Source organism: Mobula hypostoma, chromosome X1, assembly GCF_963921235.1.
Source record: "Mobula hypostoma chromosome X1, sMobHyp1.1, whole genome shotgun sequence".
Classification (NCBI taxonomy): domain Eukaryota; kingdom Metazoa; phylum Chordata; class Chondrichthyes; order Myliobatiformes; family Myliobatidae; genus Mobula; species Mobula hypostoma.
In genome coordinates, this window is record NC_086128.1 from 6,957,278 (window position 1) to 6,976,042 (window position 18,765).

The 18,765-nt window shown below is 42.2% G+C and overlaps 1 protein-coding gene across 1 annotated transcript in view; it reads left to right on the forward strand.

Moving 5' to 3' along the window:
- The window catches only part of mrc2 (mannose receptor, C type 2), a 247,310-nt gene that overhangs the window by 59,427 nt on the left and 169,118 nt on the right, over positions 1–18,765 (forward strand). Inside the window, exon 2 of the mRNA XM_063037085.1 lies at positions 10,673–11,044. Within this exon, the coding sequence (XP_062893155.1) occupies positions 10,673–11,044 (372 nt within the window). The remainder of the gene's footprint in view (positions 1–10,672; positions 11,045–18,765) is intronic.

The window sequence follows — 18,765 nt, forward strand, 5'->3', positions numbered from 1 at the left end:
ATGAGTTAAATAAAAAATGGGGCTAAGCCACTATGGGGTGAGCCTGTTGGCAATGGTCAAGGGATGTTGGCAATGGTCAAGGGATGTATGGAGGGTAAAGTGGTCAAGCTGACTGAGAAGAATGAAGAGAGACGGATCACCTTGATCATAGTCTCATGGGTAACTTTGACAAGAATTGTTTCCGTGACAAGTCCAGAAACCCATTTCAAACAAGTAGTTGTTGGAAAATGTGATACAAGCCCAGAAGGCTCAAGGGACATTGAAGATGGAGTAGTGGTTTACAGGGATTAAGAAGAAAAAGGTTTTATTTTAAGTGGAAGGTGATTACTGCAGACATGAAGGAAAGGTGCCAGTGTCTGAGAAGAGGACTGCTACAACATCTGCTGATGTCAGAGTCAGTAAGGTGAGTGAGTGTTATAATGGGAACAAATACAAAAAGGGGCAGACCAGGGGTTACATGGACAAGTTAATTAGCACATTCCTGTGCGACCTGTGGTTCCTGTAACACGTACAGCACCTCTCAATGGGCTGGCTGCATTAAGAAGTACAATGTTTTTTTCTATACGGTACAGAAAAGGAAATTATGTAGAAGTGAAGGGCCTGTTTCTATGCAACATGTCTCCATGACTTCAGGATTCAAAGATTGCTAAGTATTTACAAAGATGATGGTGCTCTAAATAATGAGATTTGGAACATGTAATTATAGAGGTGGTTCACCCTGACTGCCTGTGGTTTCCTGCCCAGATAATGGCCCCTTTATAGAATCTATCCTAATTACCTCTTGAAGAGACACACCAGCTGCTAAGTTGAGGGTTGGGAAAAATATATATTGTTGCTCATTTGTACTTTTTCCCTTTCTTGACATCATTCAGCATGGAAACAGGCAACTTCAGCCCACACATCAAAGTTGCTGGTGAACGCAGCAGGCCAGGCAGCATCTCTAGGAAGAGGTGCAGTCGACGTTTCACGCCGAGACCCTTCATCAGGACTGGCGAAGGGTCTCGGCCTGAAACATCGACTGCACCTCTTCCTAGAGATGCTGCCTGGCCTGCTGCGTTCACCAGCAACTTTGATGTGTGTTGCTTGAATTTCCAGCATCTGCAGAATTCCTTGTGTTTGCGAACTTCAGCCCACCAAGTCTTCACTGGACATCAAGCACCCAGTTCTATTTTATTCCTCCAGATTACCATCAACTCCCCGGATTGAATTACTCACCTACACATTCGGGGCAAATTGCAGTTGCTAATTAAAACTACGAAGATACACATATTCAGGATGTGCGCGGAAGCCTGAGCATTCCAAGGAAACCTTTACAGTCACTATGTGAAAATGAAAACTCCTCCCAGTCAGCGCTGAAGGTCAAGATTGAATCTGGAACTTGAGCTGCAAAGCAGTAGCTCTGCTCACTGTCCTGCAGTGCTGCCTCTCTCAAGAGACCATTTAGTTATTTCTAAAATGCTATTTCACTGCCTAGTATACAGGCCTTTCAGTCGAACTGATCTCTTGCTTTCTCAAATTCGTTTGGAAAACAATTCTCGTTCGCTCAACTTCTTCATTGTTAAATGTGTTCTATATTCTAGCCTCAGCATTACATCCTTTCTTTTATATTCTAGAGGATTAGAATATAAAAGCAAGGATGTAATGCTGAGGCTTTTGTAAGGCACTGTGATGGCCTCACTTGAAGTCTTGTGAGCAGTTTTGGACCCCTTCTTTAAGAAAGGCTGTGCAGATGTTGGAGAGGGTTCAGAGGAGGTTCACAAGAATGATTCTGGGAATGAAAGGCTTATCATATGAACCATTTGATGGCTCTGGGCCTTTACTCGCTGGAATTTAGAAGATGGGGGATTAGACATTGAAATCTATCGAAAGTTAAAAAGCCTCAATAGAATGGGTGTGGAGAAGACGTTTCCTATGGTGGGGGAGTCTACGACCAGAGGCCTCAGAATAGAGGGATGTCTATTTAGAACGGAGAGTAGTGAATCTGTGGAATTCAATGCCACAGGTGGCTGTGGAGGCCAGGTCATACGGTGTATTTAAGACAAAGGTTGAGAGGTTTTTGACTAGTCAGGGTGTGAAAGGTTACAGGGAAAAAGGAGGAGAATGGGCTTGAGAAGGAAATGGAGCAGCCATGATGAAATGGTAGAGAAGACTTGATGGGCCAAATGGCCTAATTCTGCTCCTCTGTCTTATGGTCTTATGATCTTATATTCCTTTAGTTTTTGTCATTGATTTCTGGGTACTTTGTTAGTTTTATAGAGATTTGTTCTGCCCCATCCACTGTCAAAGGAAACTTAGCTTGTAAACATTCTGTTGACCTCATTTCTGATCTCTTTTGTTAACAGAAGTTTTCGGTGATAAGATTTGATTGTACTGTCCTTCTCTGGAGAGCATTAATGAACTATTTGTTTTATTTTCTTACGACCTAATACCTCAATAGTTACTATTATTGATTCAATGGAATTTAATTTTCCCAGTTCCACTCTTGAACTCTTTCTTTGATTACTTGTTCTGATCATTGAATTCCTATCAATGATATTATTGCATTGTGTAGGTCTGATTCCACTTGACCTGTAGTCAAGTGTGCAGTGTTGAAGACATTTATTGGGTTCTGATGCCTCAGCTGGGGGTTTTGGAAGGTTGTGCTGCAGGCTAAAACTGGACCAATTCTCATCTGCTGTGGCCCTTAAACTGAGCTTCTGCAAAGCAGAGCTGCTGATGTCACTGTGTTGTTAGATGCTCTGGTACAGTTACTGCTGAGTTGCTCACCCATCCCAAGCATTATCTCCTCATTTAATTGTTTCACTGGAGAGCGTTTCAGAGCTGAAAGGGGCCACCCTGCAGTTAGGTGTACGAGTCAGTCTAATATTGAATGGAGACTGATCAGCGCTTTAATATTTTCTTAACCAACACCACCTAATCCATAGTTGAATACCTTTAATGCTGTTATTTTCAACCTTTCTTTCTTAAAAAGTATCACTTCTACTGAGTAGTGAATCCTTTGTTATGTGAGGGCAAGGACTGACCCACTATTTGACCAATGTAAGCACCGGGCCAGATTGCAAAGGTCAGTGTGTTGGTGTCAGATTGAAAAGGCCAGTGTGTTGGTGTCAGATGGTCGGGCTGGTGTTCAGCTGGCTGCTTGGCGAGGTTTACTCGTCTCTGCGCTGAACTGAGGCTGTGGCCTGCAGCTAACAGACTCCTGGACCGGCTGTAGTGAGGACTGGCTTTGTGGCTGTGGACTCACTTTCATCAACTTCAGTTCTGAATGTTATTTGCTTATTTTTATTGTTTGCACATTTTGTTTTTTCTCTGCACATTGGGTGTTTGACGGTCTTTTTTAAATGGTTTGTATTGGTTAATTTGCTTTGTGGCTGCCTGTAAGGAGATAAATCTCAAGGTTGTATATAGTATACATACTTTGATAATAAATGTACTTTAAACTTAGACGTTCTGGGAAGGAAAACGATGTTCTGAACGGAGTTGACACTGTGGATGTCCAGAGGTTGTTTCTTCAGGCCGGAGAGCTTAGAACTCAGCACAATAGTCTCTGGATAAAGAAGCTTGCATCAGTTATCCTTTAGTGTAGAATAAAAGCAAATAGAACCAAAGCAGAGTTGGTGTGTGTGTATGTGCGTGAGAGAAAAGATTTGCAGGTGTACAGGGATATAAGAGGAGGGGGATGGGACTAACAAGAGTGCTCCACTATGAGCCAACATGGACCATGTAGAATGAATGGCTGCTTCATGTGTCATTATTAAAATAAGATCATCCATTCAGGACTGATGTGAGCAGAACTTTCTTTATTCTGAGGACAATGAGCCTCTGGAATTCCCACCTCAGAGAGCTGTATCTGCGTGGTTAATGAGTTCACTCACAACGAGATTGATTGGAGTCTCAGACACTAACAGAGTTACAGATAGGGGGTCAGGTGGAAAGCGGGTGAGGCACGACCTCACTGGGTGTGGAGCAGGCTCCAGAGGTTGAGCGTCCTGCTCCTGCCTATGTCAGTGTCGTAAAGACAATCCAGCCCCTTTGTCTGATCCATCATCTCCAGACTCATTTAACTCCACCTGTCCTTGACTCTGCCCTGAAATATCTTTACCTACTAAGTGCCATTTCATCCTTTTCTCTGACTCTACCTCACCATGTCAGCCAATTAGATAGACCCATAAGATGATGTTTGTGAGGAAAGCATCAGATTTTACCGCACCTTGCTCACTAAAATCAGATTTTAGTCCCTGAAAGCAAAATAAAAACACAGCAGATGTTGGAAATCTAAAATCAGCAAGTGTGAGAATTACTCAGCAGGTTAGGCTGCATCTGACAAGATAGAGAAGTAATATTTCAGCTCCAAGACCCCACGTCAGAGCTTTGGTTGAAGGGCCTTTAGACTGAAATCTTTCTTGTTTCACTTCCAGCAGTTGTAGTCTGATCTGCTGATTACTTCCAGCATTTTCACAGTTCAAAGCCACCAATTCCATCATCCAAATCATTGACATATAACGTAAAAAGTTGAGTGAAGTTATCCCCTCTGGTTCAGGACCCTGATGGTTGAGGGGTAGTAACTGTTCCTGAACCTGGTGGTGTGAGTCCTGAGGCTCCTGTACCTCCTTCCTCATGGCAGCTTGGCCTGGATGGTGGGGTGTTGCACTGGGATCGCTAAACTCATACTCCTCTTACACAGCAGCAGAGGAGCATGACCTGGGTGGTGGGGATCCCTGATGATGGATGCTGTTTTCCTGTGACAGTGTTTCATGTAGATGTGCTCAATGGTGGGGAGGGTTTTACCTGTGACGGACTAGGACATATCCACTATGTTTTCTAGGATTTTCCATTCAAGGGCATTGGTGTTTGCATACTAGTCTGTGATACAGCCAGTCAATATACTCTCCACCACACATCTATAGAAGTTTGTCAAAGTTTTAGATGCCATGCCGAATCTCCACAAACTTCTAAGTAGTATCTGTTTGTGCCTGCCCTGCAGCAATTATTGGAAGAATCTAACAGTAAGTAAAAGCATTAGTTTCCCAGTGCGAATAATTTCAGTTTTAAGCTTCTAGACCACAAAAACTCAAGTGAAGCACCACTGGCCAATTAAAGCAAATCAGAAACTCAGGCTTCACAAAATGCCAACTGCCTTTTTGAGGTTTTGTCCAATGGAATATTTTGTAGTTTTAGAATTGCTCTTACCAGCCAATAGAATCCCATTTGACTTGGTCAAACAGACCTGATGCGGTGCAGCAACACACCCAAGAAAAGCTTTAGAAATTTTCTTCATAGCAGGCTATTTAAAACTTATGGCAAAACTTTGGAGTAGATGGGAATTGGCAGAGGATTAGAAAGAAGCAAATACTTCTTGGAGGCACCATGTTGGGGTGGGCATGAAGTGCTGAGCTAGTGGCTTAGAAGCCAGAGTTGAAATCATTTGCTTCTCCATTATTTGTTTACAAAAAGTCTGCAAATTGGGAAAATTTGCACTTGCAACCAAATTGGGAGGCAGCAACTACAAATGTGTGAGACTGATTATGTATGTGGAAGTAAAAAAGGTGTTAAGTACAGTATAAACCTGGTGTTACATATATAGTGCCTATAAAAAGTATTCCATAAGACTATAAGATGTAGGAACAGAATTAGGCCATCTGACCCACAGGGTCTGCTCTGCCATGGCTGATCCCTTTTTTTCACCCCCACCCCTTGGAAATGTTCATGTTTGTTTTACAACATTGAATCACAGTGGATTTAATTTAGGTTTTTTGACAGTGATCAACAGAAAAGACTCTCTCGTGTCAAAGTGTAAACAGATCTCTACAAAGTGATCTAAATTAATTGCAAATATAAAACACAAAAATAATTGATTACATAATTACTTTAATATGACACACCAAATCATAACTGGTGCAGCCAATTGGTTTTCTAAGTCACATAATTGGTTAAATGGAGATCTGATTTGGAGACCTGTGTGCAGTCAAGGTGTTTCAATTGATTGTAAAAATACACCTGTATCTGGAAGGTCCAACAGCTGGTGAGTCAGTCATCAGTAAACTACACCATGAATACAAAAGAACACTCCAAGTGACTCTGTGAAAATGTTATTGAAAAGCACAAGTCAGGAGATGGATACAAGAAAATTTCCACGTCACTGAATATCCCTTGGAGTACAGTTAAGTCATTCATCAAGAAATGGAAAGAATATGGTACAGATATAATTCTGCCTAGAGCAGGCTGTCCTCAAAAACTGAGTGACCATGTAAATGGGACTAGTGAGGGAGTCTACCAAGAGACCTATGACAACTCTGGAGGAGTTACAAGCTTCAGTGGCTGAGATGGGAGAGACTGCACAAACAACAACTGTTGCCTGGGTGTTTCACCGGTCAAAACTTTATGGGAGAGTGGCAAAGAGAAAGTCGCTGTTGAATAAAGCTCACATGAAATCTCAACTGGAGTTTGCCAGAAGACATGTGGGAGACTCTGAAATCAGCTGGAAGAAGGTTCTATGGTCTGATGAAACCTAAAATTGAACTTTTTGGCCATCAGACTAAGTGCTATGTTTGGCGTAAGCCAGACACTGCACATCATCAAAAACACACCATCCCTACCATGAAGCATGGTGGTGGCTGCATCACGCTGTGGGGATGCTTCACTGCAGCAGGCCCTGGAAGGCTTGTGAAAGTAGAGGGTAAAATGAATGTAGCAAAATACAGAAAAATCCTGGAGGAAAACCTGATGCAGTCTGCAAGAGAACTACAATTTAGGAGATTTGTTTTCCGGCAAGACAATGACCCTCAAGCATAAAGCCAAAGCTACACAGGAATAGCTTAAAAACAACAAAGTTAATGTCCTGGAGTGGCCAAGTCAGAGTCCAGACCTCAATCCAACTGAGAGTTTCTGGCAGGTCTTGAAAAGGGCTGTTCACTCATAATCCCCATGCAATCTTACAGAGCTTGAGCAATTTTGTAAAGAAGAATGAGGAAAAATTGCAGAGTCCAGATAAGCAAAGCTGATAGAGACCTTTCCACACAGACTCAAGGCTACAATTGCTGGCAAAAGTGCATCTACTAAATACTGACTTAAAGGGGGTTGAATACTTATGCAATCAATTATTTTGTGTTTTACATTTGTAATTAATTTAGATCATCTTGTGGCTATCTGTTTTCACTTTAACATGAAAGAGTCTTTTTCTGTTGATCATTGTCATAAAAGCCAAATTAAATCCAGTGTGATTCAATGTTGTTAAACAATAAAACATGAAAATTTTCAAGGAGGGGGTAAATACATTCTATAGGCACTGCATGCATTGAATACCACTAAATAAGTCATAGAGTCGTAGAAGATTACGGCATAGAACCAGGCCCTTCGGCCCATCTAGGCAGTTCCATACCCTTTAAACTATCTTGTTTAAATTTAGATCTAGAGATTTTAGTAGATTCTCAACCAATGTAATCACCACATTCTCGAGTCAACAAATTAAACGGGCCACTCACTTATTTCGGAGCAATTGTAGAGTACATGATATAGGAAGCCATGCTTTAGTTGGATGGAGCTGCAATGGAGGTTGTAAAATGGCAATCAAAATTCATCCAATCAAGTATCAAAGATTGAGTTTGCTTATCAGCAGTCACAGGAACTGGGATGCCATGAAGTTTTGTCATGCAGGCTGACCAGTAGCAGCAGTGTGGGGTTGGAGATGGAAGGTCATGTTTGTAGTTTCTGCGAGCACATCCTATACAATTAGCAGCACCAGGAGACTGCAATCTCTTGCAATGCAAGGGAAGCAACAAGAAATTGCCTGCAAATTAGTGGGTGCATGGCAGAAACAAACACATGATGTGAGATTTGTCAACTGGATCAAAATCAAACATGCCTTGGAAAGGTGCGTAGTCTTCTCCTCTGGCTGAGCTGTTTGCTGCACTTGTCACAGAGTCATAGAAACTACAGCAGAGAAATAGGCCCTTCAGCCCATCTAGTCCATACTAAACCATAGCCCTTCATACCCCTGCCATCCATATACCTATCTAAACTTCTTTTAAACATTGAAATTGAGTTTACATGCACCACTTATGCTGGCAGCTCGTTTCACACTCTCACGACCCTCTGAGGTAAGAAGTTTCCCCTCATGAAACTTCATGAAAGGTGAAGTTTACCTTTCACCTTTAACCCATGACCTCTAGTTGTGGTCCCACCCAACCACAGTGGAAAAAGCCTGCTTGCATTTACCCTTCATAATTTCGATACCTCTATCAAATCTCCTCTCAATTTTCTACATTGCAAGGAATAAAATTCTAACCTGTTCAATCTTTCCTTATTACTCAGGCCCTCCAGTCCCAACAATATCCTTGTAAATTTTCTCTTTACTCTTTCAACCTTACTTACATCTTTCCAGTAGGTAGGTTACCAAAACTGCACACTTGATTCATTAAAACTTGCAGGTCCAATTCATGAAGCAACCCTGGGGAATGACATCATGTGGAAGAAAAATATTGGTGAGAACTTGGGAGAAGTGCCATACTTAGTGAAAGTATCATGGGATCTCCTAAATCTACCAGAAAGAATAGACAGAATCTTAGTTCAGTAGTTCAAATCGATAACGTTTCCAACAGTGCAACACTCGCTCTACTCCACTGGAGAATTAATTTAGACTACGTGGTCCTAGAGTGAGAAGAATAAAATAACGCACCTGACCATATGATCATTGTTCCATTTTTTATGTGCTGTGCCTCAGTGAGGATCAACGTTCCCTCTAAGTTTTTTTTACAGCTGCACAGACCTACCACTGTACTGGGCAGGAAATTTTCACACGGCCTGCAAACTGTGTGCCACTTTATATTAACATTGTATAAAAGAAAATTCCAGCTGTGCTGCAACAAAGGCTCTGTGTGTGGGAGCATTTCAGTTCCTGCGTGGCCGTGCACTGGTGCGTTTTTGGAGAGAACAGTGGTGAGGGTGCAACCAGAGAGGTTCTGAGCTACCTGCAAATATCTGCTGTGCCTATTCCCCTTTCTGTGTCTTAGAGTAATGACGTTAAACAGGCCAGTCTCCCTGTCGTGTCCATGCTGACCACTGTATGAGTCTCATTTACCAGTATTTGCTCTGTAGTCTGCTTGTCTAGATGCTGCTTAAGTACTATAAGGTTATCTATCTCCACCGCTTCCTCAAGCAGCGCCTTGCAGGTTCCAAGAACTGTGTAGGAAATATTCCTGGACTGACCTACCCCTCACCTTAAACTAATTCTCTCTTGCCTTAGGTACCCCCACCATGGGAAGATGTTTCTTACTCTCTATCCTATATAATCCCTCATAATTTCATATATCACATCATCCCTCAGACTCCTCTTCTCCAGGAAAAGCAAACCAACATAGTCCACCACTGCACTACGTCACTGGATCTCACACTCTGTGCACTGTCTCTCTCTGACACTTCTTTTCACTGCTGTCTTCAGGAAGGTGGTACAGGAGCCTCAGGACTCACACCATCAGGTTCAGGAACAGTTACTACCCCTCAAACATCAGGTTCTTGAACCAGAATCAGAATCAGGTTTAATATCACCGACATATGTTGTGGAATTTGTTAACTTAGTGGCAGCAGTACAATGCAATACACAATAATAGAGAAAAAAACAAATAAGTAAATCAATTACTATACCAGAAAGCGATGTAGCCTGACAGAATGCTCTCCATAGTACATCTGTAGAAGTTTTCAAGTGTTTTAGTTGACAAACCAATCTCCTCAAACTCCTAATGAAATATAGCTGCTTCTTGTCTTCTTTATAATTGCATTGATATATTGGGACCAGGTTAGATCCATAGAGATCTTGACACCCAGGAACTTGAAATTTCTCGCTGTCTCCACTTCTGATCCCTCTATGAGGATTGGTGTGTGTTCCCTCGTCCTACCCTTCCTGAAGTCCACAATCAGCTCTTTGATCTTACTGATGTTGAGTGCAAGATTAACTTCAGAAGTTATCCAGAGAAGATAACTTCAGTGAACTTCACTTGCCTCACCACTGAACTGTTCCCACAACCAATGGACCCACTTTCAAGGTCTCTTAATCTAATTTTCTTGATATTTATTGCTTATTTATTTATTATTATTATTTTCTTTCTTTTTATGTTTGCACAGTTTGGTTTTTTTTGCACATTGTTGTCCATACTGTAGGTGCGATCTTTCATTGATTCTATTTGGATTTACTGTGATTGCCCACAAGAAAATGAATCTCAGGGTAATATATGGAGACATATACTGTATGTACTTTGATAATTACTTTACTTTGAACTTTGAACTGTAGACACTATCCTGCGCAATGTGCTGTTGCCTTGCAAGCTGAGTATTGGCAACTACAACAATAGTTTATTTTGTATGTAGTTACAGTAACAAAATGTTCAAAAGTTTCAAAGGGAAATGAATTCTACAGCTTGAAGCTTGAGATAACAGCTGAGATAATCCAATGTAAGTCCACTTTTGAGAAATAGATGCGTGTGGGTGAAGTACTTATATTTTGTTTACTTGTGGCTAACAATAAAGTTTGGACCCAAAACTGAGCATGGAGTTTATTCTAATACCTTTGAGGTTTGTTTCCCACAGTTTTGTGTTGTTGCAGTCTGGGTGACTTTAGCTGAATGTTGTTTCCTCACTTGGGCTCTGTGTTTAATTTTAATGACATATTTCTGATTCGCAGATACCAGTGTGTTTTTGATGTACAGTGAGAGAGCAAAAGGTTGCCTGGAGAGCCGAGGTTCCAGTGTAGGGCTGACCCTGACCTGTAACGAAAGCTCCAGCAACCAGCAGTGGAAGTGGGTGTCCAGGCTGCGCCTCTTCAGCTTGGGATCCGAGCAGTGCCTGAGCACTCAGAGGAAGAACGGAACCGCGCCTGTCCTGGGGATGACGGAGTGTGACCAGGAGTCTGCCCAGATGCGATGGCATTGTAACAGTCTAGGCACTCAGCTCAACAGCATCCTGAATCTGCAGCCTGAAGCCGCAGCCACAGGCTCTGATGGCCTGTGGAGGATATACAATACTGACGAGGACCTGTGCTCTCGACCATATCATGGTAAGGTCTAAACTCCTCAGTACTCCTTAATGCAACACTAGTGATTTGGTGTCTGGATTTGAATTCTGACTTTGACACAATTTGTTAATCCAGCTCCCTTACAGTGACAAGATTTGTCAGTCTTCTAGGCACACAGTCTCCCTTTCCCTGGATGATAACAGGATCCCTGTTGAGAGGGTGAATTTACTGGGCATGAAGGCCATGGAATAAAAGGAACTGTGGTAGCTAGAATGGAAAATTGGCTAAGCCGATTGGTGAAGGGCTGTTTTTCGGAGTGCAAGGCAGTCTTTCCCCACTATTTTCCATAACAAAGGAAATTTGGACTTGGGCAAAGAGAGCACTGTTTCCAAACTTGCACATTAAGCAGATCTTGGGGCCATAATTAACAGCGAGGAAGACAGTAATGAACTTCATATAGATGTAAGAAGGTTTGTAGAATGAGCAGATAGGTGGCAGAGGAAATTTAATACTGAGAAATTTGGCAAGAAGAGAGAAAATGACAATGAAAACTAGAAGGCAAAATTCCAGACTGAAATCGGGAATGGAGCGATCTCAGGATGTATGTACCCAGTTTGTTGCAAGTAACAGAGGAAACTGAGAAGTGGTTAAAATGCAAACAGATCCCTGGGCTTTATTTATACAAATGGCACAGAGGGTAAAAGTGAAGAAATCCTGATGAATCTTTATAAAAAAAACATTGGCCTGGTCACACCTGGAGTACTGTGTTCAGTTCTGGCTGTCGCACTTTAGGGAAGATAAGAGGGCTTTAGAAAGGGTGCAGAGGGGATTTACCAAAATGATTCTGGAGATGAGAAACTTTAGTTATGCAGATAGACCAAGAAAGCTAGTGCTGTTCTTGCAATAGAAGAGATTTTAAGATCTCATTGATGTATTTGAAACCAAACAAGGTAGAGGGGAGAAAACTAGATAGAGGAAACCGTTCCCATCAGCAGAAAGGTCAGAAACTGGGAAGGACAGAGTAGGGTAATTGACAATAGAACTAATAGTAGGAAAAACCTTTCTGATAGTGAGAGATTAGACGGTGGAGGAGGCAGTATCAGCTGTGGCATTCAACAGGAAGTGAGGTAAATACCTGAAAGGAAAGGATGATGGAAGAGGATAGGAGAGTTGGTGGAATGGATTGCTGTTGCATAGAGCTGGTATGAAGTTGATGGGCCAAATGGTCTGCTTGCTGTAGCCATTGTGTGCTTGTACGAACTTCGAGGTGTTTGGGTGCAGAAAACATTTCTAATGGCTAAGCTTTTGTTTTTCAATAAGGAGGTTATTAAAAGATCAAAAACAGGAGAAAATCTGCAGATGCTGGAAATCCAAGCAACACACAAAATGCTGGAGGACCTCAGCAGGCCAGGCAGCATCTATGGAAAAGAGTAAACAGTCAACGTTTTGGGCCAAAACCCTTCGGCAGTCCTGAGTTCCTCCAGCATTTTGTATGTGTTGCATTAAAAGATCAACATGTTGCAGATGAAATGTTCAGGACACATTATTTTTGAATGAATTCCTTCTGTTTACCTGACTTCCAGGAATTTAGGACGATGTAAATTTTCTTTCATGATCTTCTTCTAAGCATTAGCCTGTAGAGGGACTGTGAAAAACATTTCCACCAAATGCTGCCTAATTATTAACCTAATTAATGTCTCCAGTCTGAATATTTTTGAGAGTTTTGTTTTAAATTTAATATCTTGACCTCTTGACCTGATGACGAGAAACATGAGAACAATTGGGGAAACTTGAAAATAATATGTTTTATGTGTGTGTATATGTAACCAGATAGGCAAATGATTGTACGAGTGTATATAAAAACGTTGAGAGTGTTTTCTCATTACTACTATGAGGGAAGAGGTTCAGGGACCTGAAGACCCACACTCAACATTTTAGGAACAATTTCTTCCCCTCCACAATCGAGTATCTTAACGGTCCATGAACACCATCTTGTTTTTCCAATTTTCTACTATTTACTTATTTGAGTAGTCTTTATGTCTTGCAATGTACTGCTGCCGCAAAGAAACAAAATTCATGACATATCCCAGTGATAATAAACCTGATTCTGAAAGAAATGTTGGTCCCTTAGAGGGTGAGCTAGGGGAAGAGAAACAGCAGCAATTCTAAATAATTACTTTGTATCAGCATTTGGTAGAAGGTACTGAATAACAGTGATCAAGTGCAATAGGGAGAGGAGAAGTTAAAACTTAACAAGGAGCATTCACGAGCTTTAGGCATTTTCCGGCAGCACAGTTGAATCACGATTCATTAGCAAGGGCAAATAAAATAAGGTAGGGACAAGTGGAGTGGCCATTGCATGAGTGGACCAGTCTTAGAGTGGAAAGGATTTGGCTCAACAAACTTGGGTGAGATAAGTTTCTTTTCCTGCGTTTTTCATCAGTTAGTGTGGTGAGAATGGCTTCGGGGCTGTGTTGTGTTCCTTGTGGGAGATGTGGTAATCCTGGGAGACCTCCAACCTCCCAGATAACCGTATCTGCACCAGGTGCACTGAGCTGCAGCGTCTCAGAGAACATGTTAAGGAACTGGGAGCTGCAGCTGGATGACCTTCAGCTCATATGGGAAACTGAGGAGGTGATAGATAGGAGCCACAGGGAGGTAGTCACCCCTCGGTTGCAGAAGGCAGGTACCTGGGTGACTGTCAGGAGAAGGAAAGGAAATGGGCAGCCAGTGCAGACCAACCCTTTAGACATTTCCCTCAATAATAAGTATATTGGTTTGGATACTGTTGAGGGGAGTGACCTACCAGGGAGCGGCAGTGACCATGTCTCTGGCCCTGTGCTCAGAAAGGAAGGGGGGAAGAATAGGAGTGAAGTAATGATAAGAGATTCCATAGTTAGAGGAGCAGTCATGAGATTCTATGGACGTGTAAGCGACACCCAGATGGTATGTTGCCTCCTAGGTGCCAGGGTCAAGGTTATCTTAGATTGGGTCTACGGCAGCGAGATGCCTTGGTACATATTGGCATCAATGACAAAGGTAAGAAAAGAGAGGATGTCCTGAAGAGAGAATTTAGGGAGTTGGGAAGCTGAAAAGAAAGTGCTCCAGGTTAGTAATCTCTGGATTGCTGCCTGTGCCATGCGACAGCCTCATGTGCGGCACCTTGTCCAAGGCCTTCTGAAAATCCAAGTACATAACATCACCGATTTGAGGCAAGATTTTCCCTCAAGAAAACCACACTGACTTTGGCCTATTTATCATGTGCTTCTAAGTACCCTGAATATCCTTAACATTCAACTCTAAAATCTTTCCAACCACTAAGGTTAGGCTAACTGATCTACAAATTTCCTTTCTTTTGCCTTCCTCCCTTCTTAAAGAGTGGAGTGACGTTTGCAACTTTCCTGTCTTCCGGAACCATGCCAGGATCTAATGACTTTTGAAATGTCTCCACAATCTTCCCAGCCACCTCTTTCAAAACCCTGGGGTGTAATCCATCAGGTCCAGGTGACTTATCCACCTTCAGATCTTTCAGCTCCCTAAGCACCTTCTCCCTAGGAATGGCATCTGCACTCACTTCTGCCCTCTGGCACTCTCAATTATCCAGCATACTGCTAGTGTCTTCCACAGTGAAGACTAATGCAAAACACATATTTAGTTTGTCCACCATTTCCTCGTCCTCCATTACTACTTCTCCAGCATCATCTTCCACCACTCTCACCTTCCTTTTACTCTTTATACATCTGAACAAACTTTTGGTATTATCTTTGATATTACTGGCTAGCCTACCTGCATATTTCATCTTTTCCCTCCTTATGACTTTTTCAGTTGCCTTCTCTTGGTTTTTAAAAGCTCCTCACTACTTTTTGCTCTATTACATGCTCTCTCTTTTGCTTTTATGTTGGGTTTGACTTCCCTTGTCAGCCACAGTTACATCTTTCTGCAAATAGAATACTTCTTCTTTAGGATCTATCTATCTTGTGCCTTCCAAAGTTCTCCCAGAGACTCCCACCGTTGCTGTTCTGCTGTCATCCCTGCTAGTGTCCCCTTCCAATCAATTTTTGGCCAGCTATTCTCTGATGCCTCTGTAATTCCCTGTACTCCACTGTAATGCAGATGCAACACACACAAAATGCTGGAGGAACTCAGCAGGCCAGGCAGCATCTATGTAAAAAAGTACAGTCAATGTTTCAGGCCGAGACCCTTCGGCAGGGCTCAATAGATGCTGCCTGGCCTGCTGAGTTCCTCCAGCATTTTGTGTGTGTTGCTTGGATTTCCAGCATCTGCAAATTTTCTCTTGTTTATAATACTGATGCATCTGACTTTAGCTTCTCCTTCTCAAATTGCAGGGTGAAGCATATCATATTATGATCACTGCCTCCTCAGGGTTTCTTTAGCTTAAGTTCTTTAATCAAATCCAGTTCATTACACAACACCCAATCTAGAATTGCCTTTCCCCTAGTGGGCTCAATCACAAGCTGCTCGAAAAAGCCATCTCGTAGGCATTCTACAAATTCTGTCTTGAGGTTCAGCACCAACCTGATTTTACCAATCTATCTGCGTACTGAAATCTCCCATGACTCTTGTAACATTGCCCTTATGACAGGTGTTTTCTATCTCCCGTTGTAATTTGTAGCCCACATCCTGGCTTTTGTTTGAGGCCTATATGTAACTCTCATCAGGATCATTTTACCCCTGCAGTTTCTCAACTCTACCCACAAGGATTCTATATCTTCCAATCCTATGTCACCTCTTTCTAAGGATGTGATTTCATTTTTTTTTTATCAACAGAGCCACCCCACCCCCTCTGTCTACCTGCCTGTCCTTTCAATACAATGCATAACTTTGGCTGTTAGGTTGCCATCTATGATCTTCTTTCAGCCACGATTCACTGATGCCCACAACGTCAAACCTACCAATCTGTAACTGCACTACAAGATCATCTACTTTTATTCCATATACTACATGCATTCAAATATAACATCTTCAGTCCTGTATTCATCACGCTTTTCAATTTTGCCCCCATGTTACACTTCAACCCATCCCACTGACTGCAATTCTGTCCAGTCAACTGCCTGTCCTTCCTCACTGCATCTATTTATAGACCAACTGCCCCATCCTCAGCCCTATTACTCTGGTTCCCAACATCCTGCCAAATTAGTTTAAACGCCTCCCCCCAAATGGCTCCAGCAAACCTGCCCACGGGGATATTAGTTCCCCCTCGGGTTCAGGTGTCACCCGTCCCTTTTGTACAGGACATACCTTCCCATGAAGAGATCCTAATGATCCAGAAATCTGAAATCCTGCCCCCTGCACCAGTTCCTTAGCCATGCATTCATCAGCCATATCATCCTATTCCTACCCTCAAGATAAGAGCCCATGGTATTACAGGAAAGATACTAGCATGGATAGGGCATTGGCTGATTGGCAGTAGACAAAGAGCGGGAACAAAGGGAGCCTTTTCTGGTTGGCTGCTGGCGACTAGTGGTTTTCCACAGGGCTTGACTTTTTATGTCAATGATTTGGTTCATGGAATTGGTGGCTTTGTTGCAAAGTTTGCAGACAATACAAATATTGGTAGAAGGGCTTAGACAGATTTGGAGAATCGGCAAAAAAGTGGCAAATGGAATTCTGCGTTGAGAAGTGTATGGTCACACACTTTAGTAGAAGAGATAAAGGCATAGACTATTTTGTAAACAGGCAGAAAATTCAAAGATCTGAGGTGCAAAGGGACTTGGGAGTCCATGTGCAGGATTCCCTAAAGGTTAACTTGCAGGTTGAGTCTCTGGTAAGGAAGGCAATTGCAATGTTAGCATTCTTTTCAGGAGGACCAGAATATAAAAGCAAGGATGTAATGTTGAGGCTTTGTAACACATTGTTGAGGCCTCACTTGAAGTATTGTGAAGGGTTTTGAGCACTTATCTAAGAACGGAGAGGATCTAGAGGAAGTTTACGAGAATATCCCAGGAATGAAGGTGTTAATGTATAAGGAACCTTTGTTGCATCTGGGTCTGTACTCACTGGAGTTTAGAAGAACGAGAGGGGATCTCATTGAAACCTATCAAATACTGAAAGGCCTAGATAGGGTGGATGTGGAGAGGATGTTTCCTATAGTGGGGGAGCCTATGACTAGAGGTCACAACCTCATAATAGAGAAACATCCCTTTAGAACAGAGATGAGGAGTAATTTCTTCAGCCAGAGGGTAGTGAATCTGTGGATTCATTGCCACAGGTGGCTTCGGAAGCTAAGTCATTGGGTGTATTTCAGGCAGAAGTTGATCACTTCTTGATTATTCAGGGCATGAAAGGTTATGAGGAGAAGGCAGGTGAATGGGGTTGATAGGGAAAATGGATCAGTCATGATGGAATGATGTAGTAGACTTGATGCGCTGAACAGCCCAATTCTGCTCCTACCTCATATGGTAAAACAATATCTATACTAGGAGTACTTGCAAACTAATGGCACTATAGGCTCTGGATTCCCACTTGATAACCACACACAACAAAAACATATAGCCTGGGTTTAATATTATTTGCACTGACAGGGGAGTGGCTTACTAGTGGAAAATAGAGTTGAGATAAGTCGATCATTTTTGCATTGGCAATTTCTAACTATTGTGGTACCACAGGGATCAGTGCTGGGGTTTTAACTATTTATTAGCTATATTAATGACTTGGATGTAAAGATCAAATGAAGTCCAGCCAGATTTGCTGGTGATACAAAGGTAGGTAGGTTAGCAAGTTATGAGGAGGACACAAAGAGCTTCCAAAGCGATATGGTTAGATTAAGTGAATTTACAAGAAATTAGCAGATGGAGTTTAACATGGGGAAATTGTATGGTTGATCACTTTAGGTGGGAGAATGAAAAAACAAGTTCTTATTTAAGCTAATTGACAATAGAAGATATTGTGATACAACTGATCTGTGGGGGGGGGGGTCCTGTTGCATGAAGCACAAATGGTTAGGGTGCAAGTAGAGCAAGTAATTAGGAAGGCTTATGGAATGAGCTAGGGGTATGAAGAGAAGTTTTGATGTAACATTGCAGGGCACTGGTGAGACTGTATGTAGGATTCCAGCTATAGTTTTGATCTCCATATTTAAAGATATGTTGTATTGGAGACCATGTAGATAAGTTCACTGGGCTGATTCCTGGAATGAAGGGCTTGACACATGAAGAAAGACTGAGTGACTTGGGCCAATACTCATTGGAGTGTGTGAATGAGAGGTAATTTTATTGAAACAGATAAGATTCTGAGGGAGAGGAACAGTGTGGAGGCTGAGATGATGTTTTCATGAGAGGGTAAACATAGAAACATAGAAAATAGGTGCAGGAGTAGGCCATTCGGCCCTTCGAGCCTGCACCGCCATTCAGTATGATCATGGCTGATCATCCAACTCAGAACCCTGTACCTGCCTTCTCTCCATACCCCCTGATCCCTTTAGCCACAAGGGCCATATCTAACTCCCTCTTAAATATATCAAAGAACTGGCCTCAACTGTTTCCTGTGGCAGAGAATTCCACAGATTCACCACTCTCTGTGTGAACAAGTTTTTCCTCATCTCGGTCCAAAAAGGCTTCCCCTTTATCCTCAGACTGTGACTCCTTGTTCTGGACTTCCCCAACATCGGGAACAATCTTTCTGCATCTGGCCTGTCCAATCCCTTCAGAATTTTATATGTTTCAATAAGATCCCCCCTCAATCTTCTAAATTCCAGCGAGTATAAGCCTAGTCAATCCAGTCTTTCATCATATGAAAGTCCTGCC